At 42.3% G+C, this 15,168-nt stretch overlaps 1 protein-coding gene across 3 annotated transcripts in view; it reads right to left on the bottom strand.

The window, feature by feature from the left end:
* Positions 1-14,319: 14,319 nt before the first annotated feature.
* Pik3r1 (phosphoinositide-3-kinase regulatory subunit 1) overlaps positions 14,320-15,168 on the bottom strand; it is a 72,906-nt gene continuing 72,057 nt past the window's right edge. For 2 of the 3 annotated variants that reach the window (XM_059276190.1, XM_059276189.1), the window contains exon 10: positions 14,321-14,740. In XM_059276190.1, coding sequence (XP_059132173.1) covers positions 14,551-14,740 — 190 coding nt within the window. In that variant the 3' untranslated portion in view covers positions 14,321-14,550. Of the gene's footprint in view, positions 14,741-15,168 lie in introns of all 3 variants that reach the window. The other variant, XM_059276187.1, reaches the window with a different exon arrangement.

Below are 15,168 nucleotides of genomic sequence, written 5' to 3'. Positions count from 1 at the left end.
AGGCTTGTACCATAAGTACCTTCAGCCACCGAACCATCTACCCAGCCCTATTTCACTTATTTCTGCTCTGATTGTTAATTATAGTTTTGAGATTGGTCTATTTCTGCTTTTTAAAAATCCTTAGTGTGCATTGTTAGATCATTTACTTGAATTCTGCTTATTTTTACCCCAGGTACTCACTGCTCTAAACATGTCTCCCAGTGCTGCTTTTGCTGTATTCTAAGTTGGAGCATGTTATATTGTCATTTTAAATTTTTTAAATTGAATTTCTCTTTTGATTGTTTCCACGGACCACTGTTTACAGGAAAGTATGTTGTTCAACCTCTACATATTTGTATAATTGCTCTAACATTTTCTCTCATCAATGACCTCTCTTTTTTTGTTCCATTATGAGCAGAGAAGATGCAGAAAAAGAAAAGTGCCATTTGCAGGAAAATGGATGAAACTGGAAAACATTATATTAAGTGAGGTGATCCGGGCTCAGAGAAATAACTCTGGCTCTTTGCATTGGAGAATTTGTTCATTCAGGTTCACGTTCAATACTGATAACTAAAGATGCCATTTTGCCCATTCTCATTTGGCTGTTTCAGATATTCTTGTTCTTTCTCTCTTGCTTATCTCCTTGGTTTAATAGTTAGGTTTGACTTTTCCACTTCTTGGGTACCCACTCTCCTGGTGGGGATTTATACTTTCACGGTGACTGGAGTTTTTATTTTACTTTTGAATGTAGGACTCTCTTAAGCAGCTTTTGTGTTTGCTTCTCTCCGAAGGATTTTATTCACCTTCATTCTGAAGGACGGCCTTTCTTGCTGGGTATAGCATTCTTGACTGGCACTTACTTTGCTTCAGAACTTGGAATACATAATTCCATTTCCTCTGGGCCTTCAGGGTTTCTTCTAAGAAACCTGCTATTAGTATAATGGGGTTAGCCTTAAAATGTGTCTTGGCACATTTTAAGATTCTAGAATCTTTCTTTTTACCTTAACAGTTTGACTATAATATGCTGAAGTGAGGATGTCTTTTGATCATGTCTAGTTGTAGTTCTATAAGCCCCCTGTATATGATTATATCATTTCCTAAGACTGAAGAAGTTTTCTACTACTCCTAACTAGGCTTTCTATGCTTATTAACTTTTTTCTAGTTATGTTCGGGTATTCAAATGCAGATCTTTATTCATTTAGTAGTTCCTCAAAAGCCTTGAATGCTCTCACCTTTTTCTTTCTCTTTATTTCCTTTCTTTCTTCCTTCATTTCTTTTACTTATTTATTTTGCCTGACTGAGACATTATAAAAGGTCTAGATTTTAGTTCAGATTCTTTTTTTTTCATTTAATCTAGTCCATTATTGAAGGTGTTGATTAATTAATTGATTTATTGAGTTAGTTTTCAAATGTTTATTTTCTGTTAGGTCCTTTTCAAAAACTCCACCTGGTTTATTTTTATTCTGTATTATCTTACTTTCAGTGAACTGTTTATCTGCATATTCTCAGGTCTTGCTCTGCTTTTTAATAATCAGTCTTTTGAATTGTCTATCACACATTTCCCCCATATTAATTTCTTTGGGACCCATTACTAGAGAGCTACTGTGTTCTTTTAGTAGACTTATATTATCTTACTTTTTTCACACTCTTTTGCTTTCACATTGAAATTTGTGCATTTGTTGGATTGAGATTCTCTGCTACTTTTTGGGATGAACTTAGAGGTGGTTTTCTTTTGAAGATGTATCTAGGGTACTGATTTATTATACAGTTTTGGTTTAGTGTCTAGCCAGGCACTACAGTAGTTTACCTGTAGCTTCTTTGGTTGTCACTAATGATTTGGACGAAGCATGTACTGTGGAAAAATCAAACTCATTGTCCTTGTGGTCTCTGAAAGAGTTGTGGTAGAGACAACAGTTAATGTGGGCCATTCACCAATTGCCTACCCCTACAATGAAAATGGTGTTCCCCCAATTATATGATGATGACCATTGGTGCTAGTTAGCATGCTACTCACAAGGGCCTTTGGGATTGGCAGCCTCAGAAGTGATGAGGCTGCCTGAGACACTTGCCTTCTGACCAATCAGTGGCAGAAGTTCACAGGCAACCTGGGGAGAAGTAGGGTAGGAATTGTGGCATTCCCTATGTGGCCCTCACATCCTGTGATGCTTAGTTTTAACCCTCAAATCAACACAGTCTAGAATCACCTACAAAACAAGGCTCTATGAGGTGAGGGGTTGTCTAGATTTGGTTGCCCTGTGGGCATGTCTATGAGGTATTGTCTTGGTTATTGGGAAAGCCCTTCTACTGTGGGTAGTAACATCCCCTAAATAAGGGGATTCTGGATTGTGTAGGAGTACAGGAAGTAAGCTAAGCACTACCATGGGTGCATTAATTCATTACTCTCCGTTCTTTATCGTGGCTGTAGTATGACCAGGACTCTCAAGTTCCTGCCACTGTGGCTCCTCTGCCATGATGGATTTTAACCTGGAATTGTGAGCCAAATAAACCCTTTCTCCTTAAGTTGTTTTTGTCACAGCCACAGAGCATAAACTCACCTTGGTCAGACAATGTGTGAAAACAGGAACAAGGAAGGAATGAGGTGGCCATAGAAACTTATGTTTCTATTCCTTGCCTCAGTGGTAGTGCCAGGGCAAGAGCAGGACATTTGCCAGAGCTAGGCAAAACTGTACTTGTTTCTCCAAGTCATGTGTGCCCATGGGTTGGTGACAGCCAGAAACAAAGTTGAGTCAGGTTCCTCAAAATAGTCCTGTGGGTGGGGCATTAATGGGCACTCTATTAGGCAGTGTTCTCTAGAGTGATAGAACTTATAGAATGATTCTCTATATATGTATAGTGAGAAAGGGGATTTATTAGAATAAATACAGGCTCTGGTCCAGCTAATCCAACAATGGCTGCCTATGAATGAAAGGCTACATCTGGAATGAAATAAAACCCAAACGACTGGGCACACCCGTGAGGCACTTTTTCTTAATTAAATAATTTGAAGTGGGAAGACCCACTTCTAATCCAGATCTTTGAGGTAGAAAGATAAATTTTTAATCCAGATCTTTTGAGGTGGGAAGATCTACCTTTAATCTGGACTACATCTTCTGTTGGCGGCCCATATAAAGAACATGGAAGAAAGAAGCTTTCCCTCTTTACCTGCTTGATCTCACACTCAGTAGCAAGTCCATTCCTTCACTGGCAATAGAGCCTACTTCTTAGGGATTCCAGCATATACTGAAAACCACTGGAGGCATCCAGCCTCATGGGCTGAGGAACAACCAAGAACAGCCATCACAGGCACTGTGGCATCTCTCCTGCCCTGCCCTGTCATAGATGCCTGAACATGGTAGAGAGGAGAGGGGAAGTAGAAGCTATGTGGGTACCTACCTTCAGTTCTAGCTCTGGTGAGGTTAATGGACAGATAGTCTGGTGCTTGGATACTTTCTAGCATTTCCTTGCTAGCCCACTCTTCCCTCATATCTCCATTTCTTTAAGCTGGGGGAAAGAGGAGAGATACTGTGAGACTCTGGTAAGCACTGAGATGTCTTACTTCTCAGAGATTTCTTCAAATGCCTTCCTTGAATCCTGTCCTATGCTCACAAATATTTGTAGTCACGCCTCAAAAATTCCATAGGCTGATAAAGTCCCTCTCCTTCAGAAAATTTGGGCTTCCAAGTTCTATGGATGTTACTAAAATGTTTCATTGAAATCTCTCATTATAGATGAGTGTGGTGGTTTGAATAAGAATGGCCTCCCAAGATTCATATATTTGAGTGGCACTACTCATATATTTGAGTGGCACTACTAGGAGGTATGGTTTGTTGGAGTAGATATCACTTTGTTGGAGAAAGTATGTCACTGGGGTTGAGCATTGAAGTTTCAAAAGCCCATGCTATGCCCAGCTCACTCTCTCAGTCTATGTATCACCATGTAGTTCTCAGCTACTTCCCCAGCACCATGCCTGCCTGCACCCTGCCATGCTCTCCACCATGATGATAATGGACTCAACCTCTTCAACTGTAAGTGAATCCCCAATTAAATGTTTTCTTTGGTAAGAGTTGCCTTGGTCACAGTGTCTCTTCCCAGAACCAGAACACTAAAACAATGAGTTAAAGAAGGAACAGGTGGCCGGGCACGCCTTTAATCCCAGCACTCGGGAGGCAGAGCCAGGCGGATCTCTGTGAGTTCGAGGCCAGCCTGGGCTACCAAGTGAGTTCCAGGAAAAGGCGCAAAGCTACACAGAGAAACCCTGTCTCGAAAAACAAAAAACAAAACAAAACAAAAAAAAAAAAAGAAGGAACAGGTGGATAAAACTGAGGACGAAGCTCAGTGGGAGGGGGAGGGGCACTTGCTTAGCATGTATAAGCCCCTGAGTTTGATTCTCCAGGGCTGTCATCCTTCAAAGGAAGTAAAAGCAATTAAACCAGAAGTGGATTGTAGGGGAGAACAGTGGACTATAGGGCCACATGAGGTTGGGCACCAGGCCCAGCTGATATCTAGTGGGAAAGTATAGAGTCCAGATTCCGCATCATCAACAGAAGCTACACCACCTTTTATTTATGTGCACCCCAAAACTAACATCAAGTGGCATGACATTTCTCACTGAGCCTTTGGTCCATGAGAGTACAACATTCAAGCCGTGGGCCCTGATTTTGCTGCTCTTTCTTTCTGTATACTTTGCCAAATGGCTTTCTCAGACAGGGTGAGGTGAGTGTGGCCCAAAGACAAAGAATGCTGGGAAAGGGACAGGATGACCCTAAGGAGATTTTGAGCCGAGCCATCGAAGCTTTCTAGAACCATACTTGGTTTTTACTGCAGGTTGGATAAGAAAGCATCATAGGAGGAATTTTTCTGAAAAAAAAATTTAAACAAATAATATTGTGCAAGGACCCCTATCATTTACAGAGGCCTCATGACAGACTCCTTAGGGGATGAAAATGTTATCTCCTGATGTGCTAACAAGTTCCTCCTGTGGGAGCGTTAAGCTATGATGCTGTTCTGTGGTCTTATTTTTTTTTCGTTTTCTTGGCTGATAGAAGGCTGCATTTCCCTTCAGTTATGGGGATTTTCCCAATATAAACCTTGTTTTATTATCAATAGCCTTCCCCTTTCCCTTCATTTATTTGTTTTGTGTCTATTGTGTGTTAGGCACTTTTTAAAATCTTCTGGTATATTTGTGTTTAATAATTAAATGTATTTTTCAGAATAATTAATAGACATCCAACCATGCACAGATCAGTGATTTTTTTTAGTGTGTTGGCTTATGAGAAATCTAAGAGTGCATGCCAAAGATCCAATAAAAACAAAATAATGTGCTAGATATAGGTATGAGTAATCGTGAACATTTTATATAATGTATGTAGTTTAAAAGTCAAGTAAATACATTTTTCATTATTCACTACATATTCAGCCCTATGCTAAGCAATACAGTAAATGAAAAGTGGGAGATACATTCCTGGGAAATACAGTTCTATTAGATGGGGGGATGTTACCACTGAGCATGTTCACTGGCATCTGTTATTGAGATGCCAGTCATGTGTTAGGTGCATTCTGTGTGGCATGTGGTTTGACTTTTGCCTTCCCCCAGAAACTAATAAGTCAGGTGCGTCCTATGAAATTGGGACTTAAATGACTCTATTGTGCAGCAAGGGTGAGGATTTCTCAACCAGAACAGAAGGAGCATGTGCAATTGAATGCAGCTCCCTTCTAATATGCCAAGGCAAAAGAGCCAAGGGAGGCTTGGCAGCTGTCCCTGGGTAGGGAGGATAGTGGCCAGCCTGGAGTCGAGCTGTGTGATGTTGGCCATCTGACCCCCCTGCAACATGGGACCCACAGATGAAGACAACTGTTTCTAGGAGAGAGTTCGCTGTGCTTGCTGCTTTTCTTGTTGCTATGACCAAACAGCTGACAAAGCAGCAATTGAAGGAGAAGGTTTTAATAGTTTGATGGGGTGCAGCCTGTCATGATAGGAAGGCATGGCAGCAGGGTCATGAGGTATCTGGTCACACTAATCATGAAGCAGTGGACTGGAAATGGGACCTGGCTAGAAAAATCTCAAGGCCTACTGCCCAGGGACCCAACTTTCTCTAGTAAGGCTCAACCTCCTAAAGGTTCCACAGCCTTCTAAAACAGCACCACCAGCTAGGGTACTGCTCAATGTGAACCTACAAGAGATAGTTCACATTTAAACCACAACACTCATACTGGAGATGATGCCTTTGACAGTACTTAAAACCCTTCGCATGACCTGAAGGGTAACGGGAGAAATACAGTGACTCGTGTCTCAACAGTATACAGGCTGGGAAAGCCATCACGAGGAGTGTGTGGGCCCGCTTTCCTTTGCTAGGCGACATTTGAAGTGTCTCCTGCTCTGTAAAGCTTTGCTTTTCTCTCCCTTGGCCATCTTGAAGCAAATTGTTCATTACTATCATAAATCTTCACACAACAGAGGACAGTCATTCTAGTTTCCCTCCAGTAGAAGACTGGCCTCTTTGAAGGCAGCCATTTTCCTTCGTCGTCATTGGATGGAGCCCTCTCACTGAAGTTTTGTTGAGTGGATAACAAGCACCGTCAAACTTTTAAACTCCTAAGTCCAGAGGGAAGAACAAATTGAGTCTTTAGCAACTCTTTAAAACTACACAGCATGTGGTACAGGGCCTCTCTCTAGACAACAGCAGACACGAGATGAAATGACCAGTACATTTTCTCCATTGTGATAAAGTTCTCCATATTTTTTGGTTTGCAGAGGTTTGGACAGTAAATCAGTGAGCTCTGAAATGAAAGCTCTATAAATAAATTGGTTCCAGTGGGCTAGCCATACGACGGATGGTGTATTTTTCAGTCACAGCTACAGTTTTAATGAGCCGTCCTGGTGATGGATGGAGCTCTCGTGGCACTCTGTCCTTAACGCAGTGAGTGGTGGTCCTGGAGGTTCATTGTCCTGTCCTTATATTATGGGACAGATCTTTACATGTGTCAGGGCAGGTCTAGCTTGGAGTTTTTTATTTAATGGCAAGTTAAGCCTGAGGCCATGCTCAGACTAGACTGTCGTGATTGAGTACTCTAGAGAGAAGATTTCTCCATTTCCTCCTGGAGAGCCAAATGCAGATAAGCAAGCATGTGTTGGTGGCTACTCATTTATCCTTTTTTCTTCCCTTTTGAAAGCATCTCAGCAGTTTTCTGTTGGGCTGATTTATGACATCAGTACCCAGCTAGAGGATACAAAGTGGCATCTTTTGAAAGCATAATCTGAACTTTGGATAGGAAACAATCTATTATATTTATTTATGCTAAATGTATCACAAGATTCTTATTTCTAGAGAGGGTTTCAGAAACTGGTTAAGAAAATAATTTTTCATTTGTTTGTTTGTTTGAAAAAATGGGCTCAGCAATCAGGTCTTAAAAGATTGTACTTAACCACCGAGAACTCAGAGCAGTACTTTTCAACCTGTGGGTCACGACCCCTTTGGGGGTTAAAACAACCCTTTCACAGGAGTCTCCTAATACTATCAGAAAACACAGATATTTACATTATGATTCATAACAGTAGCAAAATTACAGATATGAAGTAACAACAAGAATAATTCTACAGTTGGGGGTCACCACAGCATGAGGAACTGTATCAAAGGGTCACAGCGTTAGGAAAGTTGAGAACCACTGGCGTAGAGGGTTTGGTAGGCCTCTTCTCCATGCCTCCTGTTGTCAGGAGGTGGTCAAAGGTCATCTTGAAATATACTTCCATACATACTGTAGAGAATTCAGTTGCCAGTTTGGGTTCACTTGAAGGATAGCTTTTAAGATGTCAGCAAGACTACCAGAGTCCAGTTCTGCAGTGCTCTTCCTCCACCGTCTTGTTGACAATACAAACGGCTGACAGACATTCAAATCGACCGTAACCCTGTAGTTAACCGTTAGGCTTGTGGGCTCCAGTTGTAGTCAGATTGTAACTGGCGTGTTGAGGGTGGAGATGTTTCTCTCGGTTCACCAAATTCCCTCTCTATATCCTAAACAGAGGCTCAAGAGCCTCAGATTCAGACTGTTTCCACAGAGAAGGAACTAGAGGCCTGGATGGGTATGTGAGTTGGCTAGGTTCCCATAGCTGGTTAGAGTCAGTAGTAAGACCAACTGGGCCTATCCTACTGCAAATTGGACTGTTTTCCTTTCCCTATGGGGTCCGTACCATGAACAGCCATTGTACCACAAAGTAACATTTCTAGTACTCATTCATGCTAATACTTTTTTTGATGAAAACACTATAAGTACTCTGAAGAAGTGACATAAAGTAGCCATTTTCAACCCTGTGTATCCAGGAAAAGCGTTTGCAGAGTGTGCTTGGGTAGAATAACAGCTCTACTCTTGAGTTACCTAGTGAGGGATGAGGTCTGAGAGTTGGCATTTCCACAAAGTACCAGTGGATGCTGATGCTGATGTGTTCTGAGCAAGACCCTGTGATTTCAGGCCATTCATCATTGGCCACCATGTTCTGTCTACCAGGTGTGTTACATTGTTCACTCCCTAGCAGGAAGTCACTGGTGACCCCTTTGAACTTTTCTGTGCATTTTTTTTCCATGGGAAGTCTTTAGAGTCTATCCTGAGTGGGGAGGGTACCTTGGCTTTGAGTGAGATGGCCTTGGCACACTGTGTTCTAACATGTGGCCAGATCTTGAATAAGTCATGTCCTTTTCCTAGGCTTTTCCAATCTGTAGAATGGGGGTAATGTCTTGTAACTTATATATAATTGTTGGGGGATTGCTTTGGATAAAGCATAGGAAGAGCTTAATGGTTAATAATTACTTGGTATGTCAGAGACCAGTCAGGAAAAGAGTATAGCCTTGTGCCACATAGTGACATCTCAGCCGACTCTGGGCCACAGATATAATGGCGGCTCCCTAAGATTAAATGGATCTGGAAACCCACCCCTCCCCCAACAAGCATAACTTATTATCATATGCTTGTGGGAAAGCTGATGCAAACAAACCTACCATGCACGCTGGTGTGAAAAGTCGTAGCCTGGGCAGGACCTGAGACCTGACAATCAACAGTTGTTACTGGCTTATGTAGCTGATATATTTTAGAGTGCACTCCTACTTATAAAATGTTTTTGGTAAAAGTTTGCTGTTCCGCCAGCAGTGGCCCCAGACACTCAAGTTCATGTGCCTCGATTGTACCATATGCTATTGTGCTTCACCTATTCTCACATTTTTAGTCTACTTGGGCCCTAGGAGCCCATACGTACGAGCCGTACAGCCCAGGTGTAGGATAATAGGCTATGCCAGCTAGGTGCATGGAAACACGCTCTATGATATTCACACAATGACAAAATTATACAGGCATTCACCTTCCAGAATGTATACCTGCCACCAGGTAATGAATGTCAATGCTCCTTACAGGCAGAATTAAGTGAGAAGAATTACTCAGCAGATAATAAAAGGGTTCAGAAACCAAAGAGGCTATATTGAGAAAACAGAGGGTTAGAAGTGGTATGAGGCTGCAGACCTTTGGAAGACTTGGCCAGAACCTTGTCTGAGAGCTAGTGCATAGAATAGCACTGACATCTGAGGAGACAATTCCTACAGCAGAAGCTGCAGCCACGGACTCGATCATGGAAACCAGAGGTGAGAAAACCCAGGGAATGAGGTCTATGACAGCACAGAGCTAGAACAAGACAGGACACAAACCTCAGAGCTGCCGCCATTCTTAATGCCCCAGCCATCGTTGGCATGGCAGTGAATGTGGGTTCTCTCCCCCCTTACTCCTAGATCATGTCCTCTTCTCTAGCGGCCTCACTGTGCTCACACATAAAACATGGGACCCACATATATACATACGCAGTAGTGTGGCCACAGGTTCAACTAGCAGGAAGTGTCGGTGGGGAAGTTATTTCACAGTAAGAGCTGCTTCTTGAGCAGGCGGTGCCATGCAAACTGGTATTAAGGAGTAACTTGGCCCTAATTAGAGCCTCAAGTCATACCACTGCATTCTGTTCTGGTACCACGAGCTTAAGTTATCCAGTGTACAGAAGACAGAACCGGAAGCCGTCAAAAGCCATAGGTACTAGTAGCTCATTGTTAAGGTTGGGTGGAGGATGGGAAAGATGGAAGAAAATGAGACTTTTTTTTAAATAGCAAGACCATGCCTTGAAATGCTATCACAGCTGGGCAGTGGCGGCACACGCCTTTAACCCCAGCACTCAGGAGGCAGAGCCAGGTGGATCTCTGTGAGTTTGAGGCTAGCCTGGTCTACAGAGCGAGATCCAGGACAGGCACCAAAACTACACAGAGAAACCCTGTCTCAAAAAACCAAAAAAGAAAGAAATGCTATCACCTAGAAGTATTTATTTTTACCATTAAAGCATTCAGATGCTACATAAATAATATTGAGCACATTCAAGTGACCAATCTGTACCTTTTTGTTATTTATAAAACTGAGTTGGGATAATGAAACAAATGAGTTGGTGGAAGTTTAGAAACGTCTCCAATGAAAACTAAAATTTCAAATGGAAACTTAAGTTTCAAAACAACCTTTATTCTGTTTGAGGACCTAATACAATGCATTAAGCAACTTAAAACAGTACATAGCTTCACTGAATCTATAACTTGAACAAAATGTCAAGGAGGCACACTCCCTCCCCCACCCCAGTTACCTTGTAAAGGCAAAATTACAACTGACCATGACATCCTCCTCCCTCTCGTCAAAAGACCAACTTTATTTTATCAATGTCATATAAACAGATTTGTAAAAACATTTAACAGAGTGTAGCTTTAAAAAATACACACATATAAATGAGGGTTTTTTTTTTTTTTTTATTTTGTTTTGCTTTTATTTTCTTAAATAGCAGCATCCTGGGCAGCCAATGCTATCTCATGGTGACAAGTTCAGTGTGAAGGTGGAGAATCTGTCCAATTGAGCCACCTTCTCCCTAACCCCCAGTACTAGTTATTTTATATAACTATAGAGTTTTGTAAAAAATAGGAGAATTTGGCATTTTGGAACTTTGTCCCATGTGAGGCATTGTGCTTTTAACTGCCCCTTTCTTAAATGACCCTAAATTCAAACAGACAGCAAAGCCCACTTTCCAACTGACTTAGATACCATGCATTGCCAAAGCACAGTTGGGAAAACCAGCAGGAACTTTCTCCCCATAAGGAACATCAGTAGGACTTCCCAAACAAGTTACTAGTTCACAACCAGATAGATGACAAAACGATTGCTTCCTCACAATGACAGCTCACAGAAACACACTCTGACTAAACAACACTGAGAACGAGGATACGTCGGGGAAGCAAGTCCTCCAGACCTGCTCCCTGAAAGGGCACAGCTCCTAAACAGAAAAAATGTCCAACGATGAATTTCTCACTTCATTGGCCAACAATTTTCACCTTTATAAGACAAAACAAAGCAACAGCAAAGGGAAAAAAACCCACACACATATACAAGACCTGTACTAGACATCTGCTTGTTATGTACTTGAACTCGACTGTGGATCTGCGTGGCTGAAAGGTGTCCTGGAAACACAGTCCATGCACATATACATATATACATATATCCAGGGCCGTGAAGTTGTCAAACGTTGCAAACATATTCTTGCTGCCTTTTCATGTGGTCATGACTGCTCTGGTGTGGGATATGAGGTCCCAACCCTCCCACTTCTATAGTCCAGCTCAGCCTCTCAGCAGCTTAGTGTCTGGCTGTCTTTAGGATGTGACAGTTGGTGAGAAAAAACTATGTGGGGATTCTTACATATCAGGAGTGCTGTATCCATCTACACTCATGAGCTACCTAAAGGATGCTACTGGATGACTGCCTTGATGGAATCCTCAGAAACTTAATGATCAAACTTCTCTAAGGACAGAGTTGGTGGGCATACTAACCTGTCATTAAAAAGGCATTCAGCAGGACAGGTGTGACATAGCTCGCTACTGTGTAGAACAAGTGACTTCGACCTTCTGACGAATGGAAAATCTATTGTACCACAGTTCATGAGATGAGACGTATTTTGCAAGTCATCTTGCCGAGTGTTGAACAAAAAACACAACTTGTAATGAAATGGCCAATCTCAGGTCCATTTTTAAAATGAAAAGGAAGTTACTTGTGTTTGATAGCATACATGATGGGCTACAGAAAGAAAGAGAAAGAAGGAAAGATAGAAAGAAAGAAAGAAAGAAAGAAAGAAAGAAAGAAAGAAAGAAAGAAAGAAAGAAAGAAAAGAAAGAAAGAAAGAAAGACAGCAAATTCCAACCACTAAACCTAGCTTACAACTATTAACTATTCAGTCTTATGTGGCATGGCAGAATGTTACCAATGGAGATTGCAAAGCCCAGAGGAAACCCAGGGAATCCTCAATTGTCTGGCAGTAAAGACGGTAGGTTAGAAGAGTAAAGTCTGTGGGCTCACAGTCTGGCTGAGTGACTTTTGCTCTTGAGGATGAGCAGTGGCTTCATAGAAAAAACAATACCCTCTCCAGACCATTAACCCAGCCACCAGGCTGCAAATTCCAAAAGATGAAAACAGCAACACTAAAAGACACAAAATACCTTCACCTTAGTCTAAGAAGGGAAGAGAAATCAAGTTGTGCATCTGATACTGAGAAAGGGAAATTGAAGATGCCCCTTGAATCTATCAGGGCTGTGACTGTGACTTTGGTTAGCCTGCACACTTCACAGCACGTGACAATTCCCGATCAACACACCAGCTTCTGCACATGTACATCAGGGTAGGCTCGAACTCTTAAAGATGCCACCAACTGCTCCTCTCCTCACCATGAAGTACAACATGCACAATGATGTGAATGAGAAGACTGCTCTTTGTATTTCTTCTAACAATTTCCACAAAGCACAGTCACCATCTATATGGGTCGACTCCCTTTCTGTTCTAAAGTGAACAGAGAGCTGGGAAAACAACAAATGTCCAGCTAAAAGGCTTGTTTTTCAGATCATGCTTTTGCTGAAAATGGATGGTGGCCGGCTGCTGTGACTAGTCCAATATTAAAAAGAGAAAGAGCACATTTTCTAAATGCAGGGATTCAACCTTGAGGCCAGTGTGTTCAACCACAAAAACAACAACAAAAAGAGCACGTTCCAGGAACCCCCAAAACAAACCCAGCACTTCCTTCATGAGAATGGAGATGCTGGCCAGCTCCCCTGCAATGGAGTCACAGTAGGTCTGGAGTTGCTGCTGATTGGTAATGATTACCAAATTCAGGCAGGGAAAGATGGAGACAGCACATCCCCGCTTCAATTCTTCTCCCCTCCTCTGGAACCCCGAGAAAGTGCTCACCACCTTACCCGCCCCCCTCCTGCCCCCCTCCAGATTCAAGAAGTTCACAATTCATTAGGAAACAAACATTGCCAGGTACCGTATTTCAAGAGTCTTAACACTGTTGGACTCAGCAATACTTTGTCATATCATATATCATTTTCTTTTTCATTTTTATTGAATAAAGCAGCTTTGAAGCTTATTAGGCCCTGCCCAACATTTAGTCAAAAAAAAAAAAAAAATCTGTTATGAACTTTTTAACCTTGGGCTAACAGCCAAGGACTCTGTACAAGAAAAACTGTAAAATATTTCATAGTTTTAATTCTTAAGCCATTTTCCTTTCTGGCATCCTGTACATTTCTTTAAAAAAAAAATAACAAAACAAATATTAACAAAAATGAGGGACAATATTTTCAAGCAACGAAAACTGGGATGAGGGGAGCTTATTCTGAAGGTGTATTTGAAACTGGTAACAACGTAATAAAAATTAAGAATTGCATAGCGCAGCACGTTTAGCCTTCAGCAAAACAAAACAGAAGCTATTTGGTATTGATACAAATCCATCTATTTGATAGTTAGTCACCCAATATTATGTACATATTTTATATACTGAATGTCACTTCGAGTCCCCTTGCCCACACTCGTTTTTCTGTTGGTGGGTGGGTGGTTGTTGATTTGACAAGTTTTAAGCAAAACCTTTTCCGGTCTCTTTGTTTTTCCTCCGAACATGCTGCATCGATGTTCTCTCAAAGTGTCCTGTGTGAGCAGACCTGCCTCTCTGCTCCAGATCGTTCATTCATTAAAAAGGAAATAACCCACAGTGCAACGTGTCTGGGCTCACCACACCCAGCGACACCCAGGCTAAACCAGGCTGGACCAAGCGGTTCCAGGCCCAGGCCCTTCAGCCCTGTCTACCTTCTGGTCTCCAAAGTTCCAACTTGTAGCTGGTAAAGCTTCAAAAAGCGTTAACAAGCACCATGGTTAAAGGCCTCTTTGTCCCTGCACGGAGAGATTTTTTTTTTTTTTTTGCATTTCCTTTTCTGTGTGTTGGCTGTGTGTTGTGGCTTTAAATTAAAAAAAAAAAAAAAAAGAAAAAGGATAAGGTTAGAAACGTCTAGTCATCCAACAGCCCTAGGCTGCCGTGTCTTCCCCAACTTCTTTTTGTCCAAGAAAGCTCTAGTCCCACGTGCAGACAGCCGGCTTCATTTCTGCAGCTCAGTTCACAGGTCGGGCTGGAGAGGAGCCCTTGGCTTCCCAGAGGCCTTGGGTGGCTTGAAGGTGAGGAACTGGATCCGAGGGCAGCAGCGCGCTTCATCGCCTCTGTTGTGCATATACTGGGTATGCTAGTGTGACGTTGAGGGAGTCATTGTGCTGCACAAGGGAGGTGTGTTGATAATGTAGCACCAGCTCCTTCAGGGAGCTGTACAGGTTGTAGGGTTCGGCAAAGCCATAGCCGGTGGCAGTCTTGTTGATAACACAATGCTTGACTTCGCCGTCTACCCTGGAGAGGGAACAACAACAACAAAAAAGTCTTTTGAGCTGGTCTCAGACAAACGGAATGAATGCCGCAGGGTATTTTTTAACAAAGCCATCATCATGGCAGCGCACAGTGAATGGGTCTGTGTCGTCACTCCCGGGGAGCCACGGTGAACTATGAGTGCCGCTTTTACTGGTCAAGGGACACACACAAGGGTTAAGCATTTGGGCCGGCTTCGGTGGACTGTTTGATGGTTAAATGGTTTAAAGGAGGGAGAGGCATGGCATGTGTATTAGGGTTCATATGAGACATGAGATGAGTGTGTGACAGATGTGTGGCTGCACGTCACATGTGGCAAGCATGTGACAAAGGGCAGCTTCCCACCTCCCAGGTGCTGGTCTTACTGTCTCTGTGGGACCACATGCTAGCTTTCCTCCGGTTATAATCATCCA

Source organism: Peromyscus eremicus, chromosome 11 (genome assembly GCF_949786415.1).
Source record: "Peromyscus eremicus chromosome 11, PerEre_H2_v1, whole genome shotgun sequence".
NCBI lineage: Eukaryota > Metazoa > Chordata > Mammalia > Rodentia > Cricetidae > Peromyscus > Peromyscus eremicus.
Note: the sequence above shows the minus strand (reverse complement) of the source record. Positions and strands in the feature narration are given on the sequence as shown.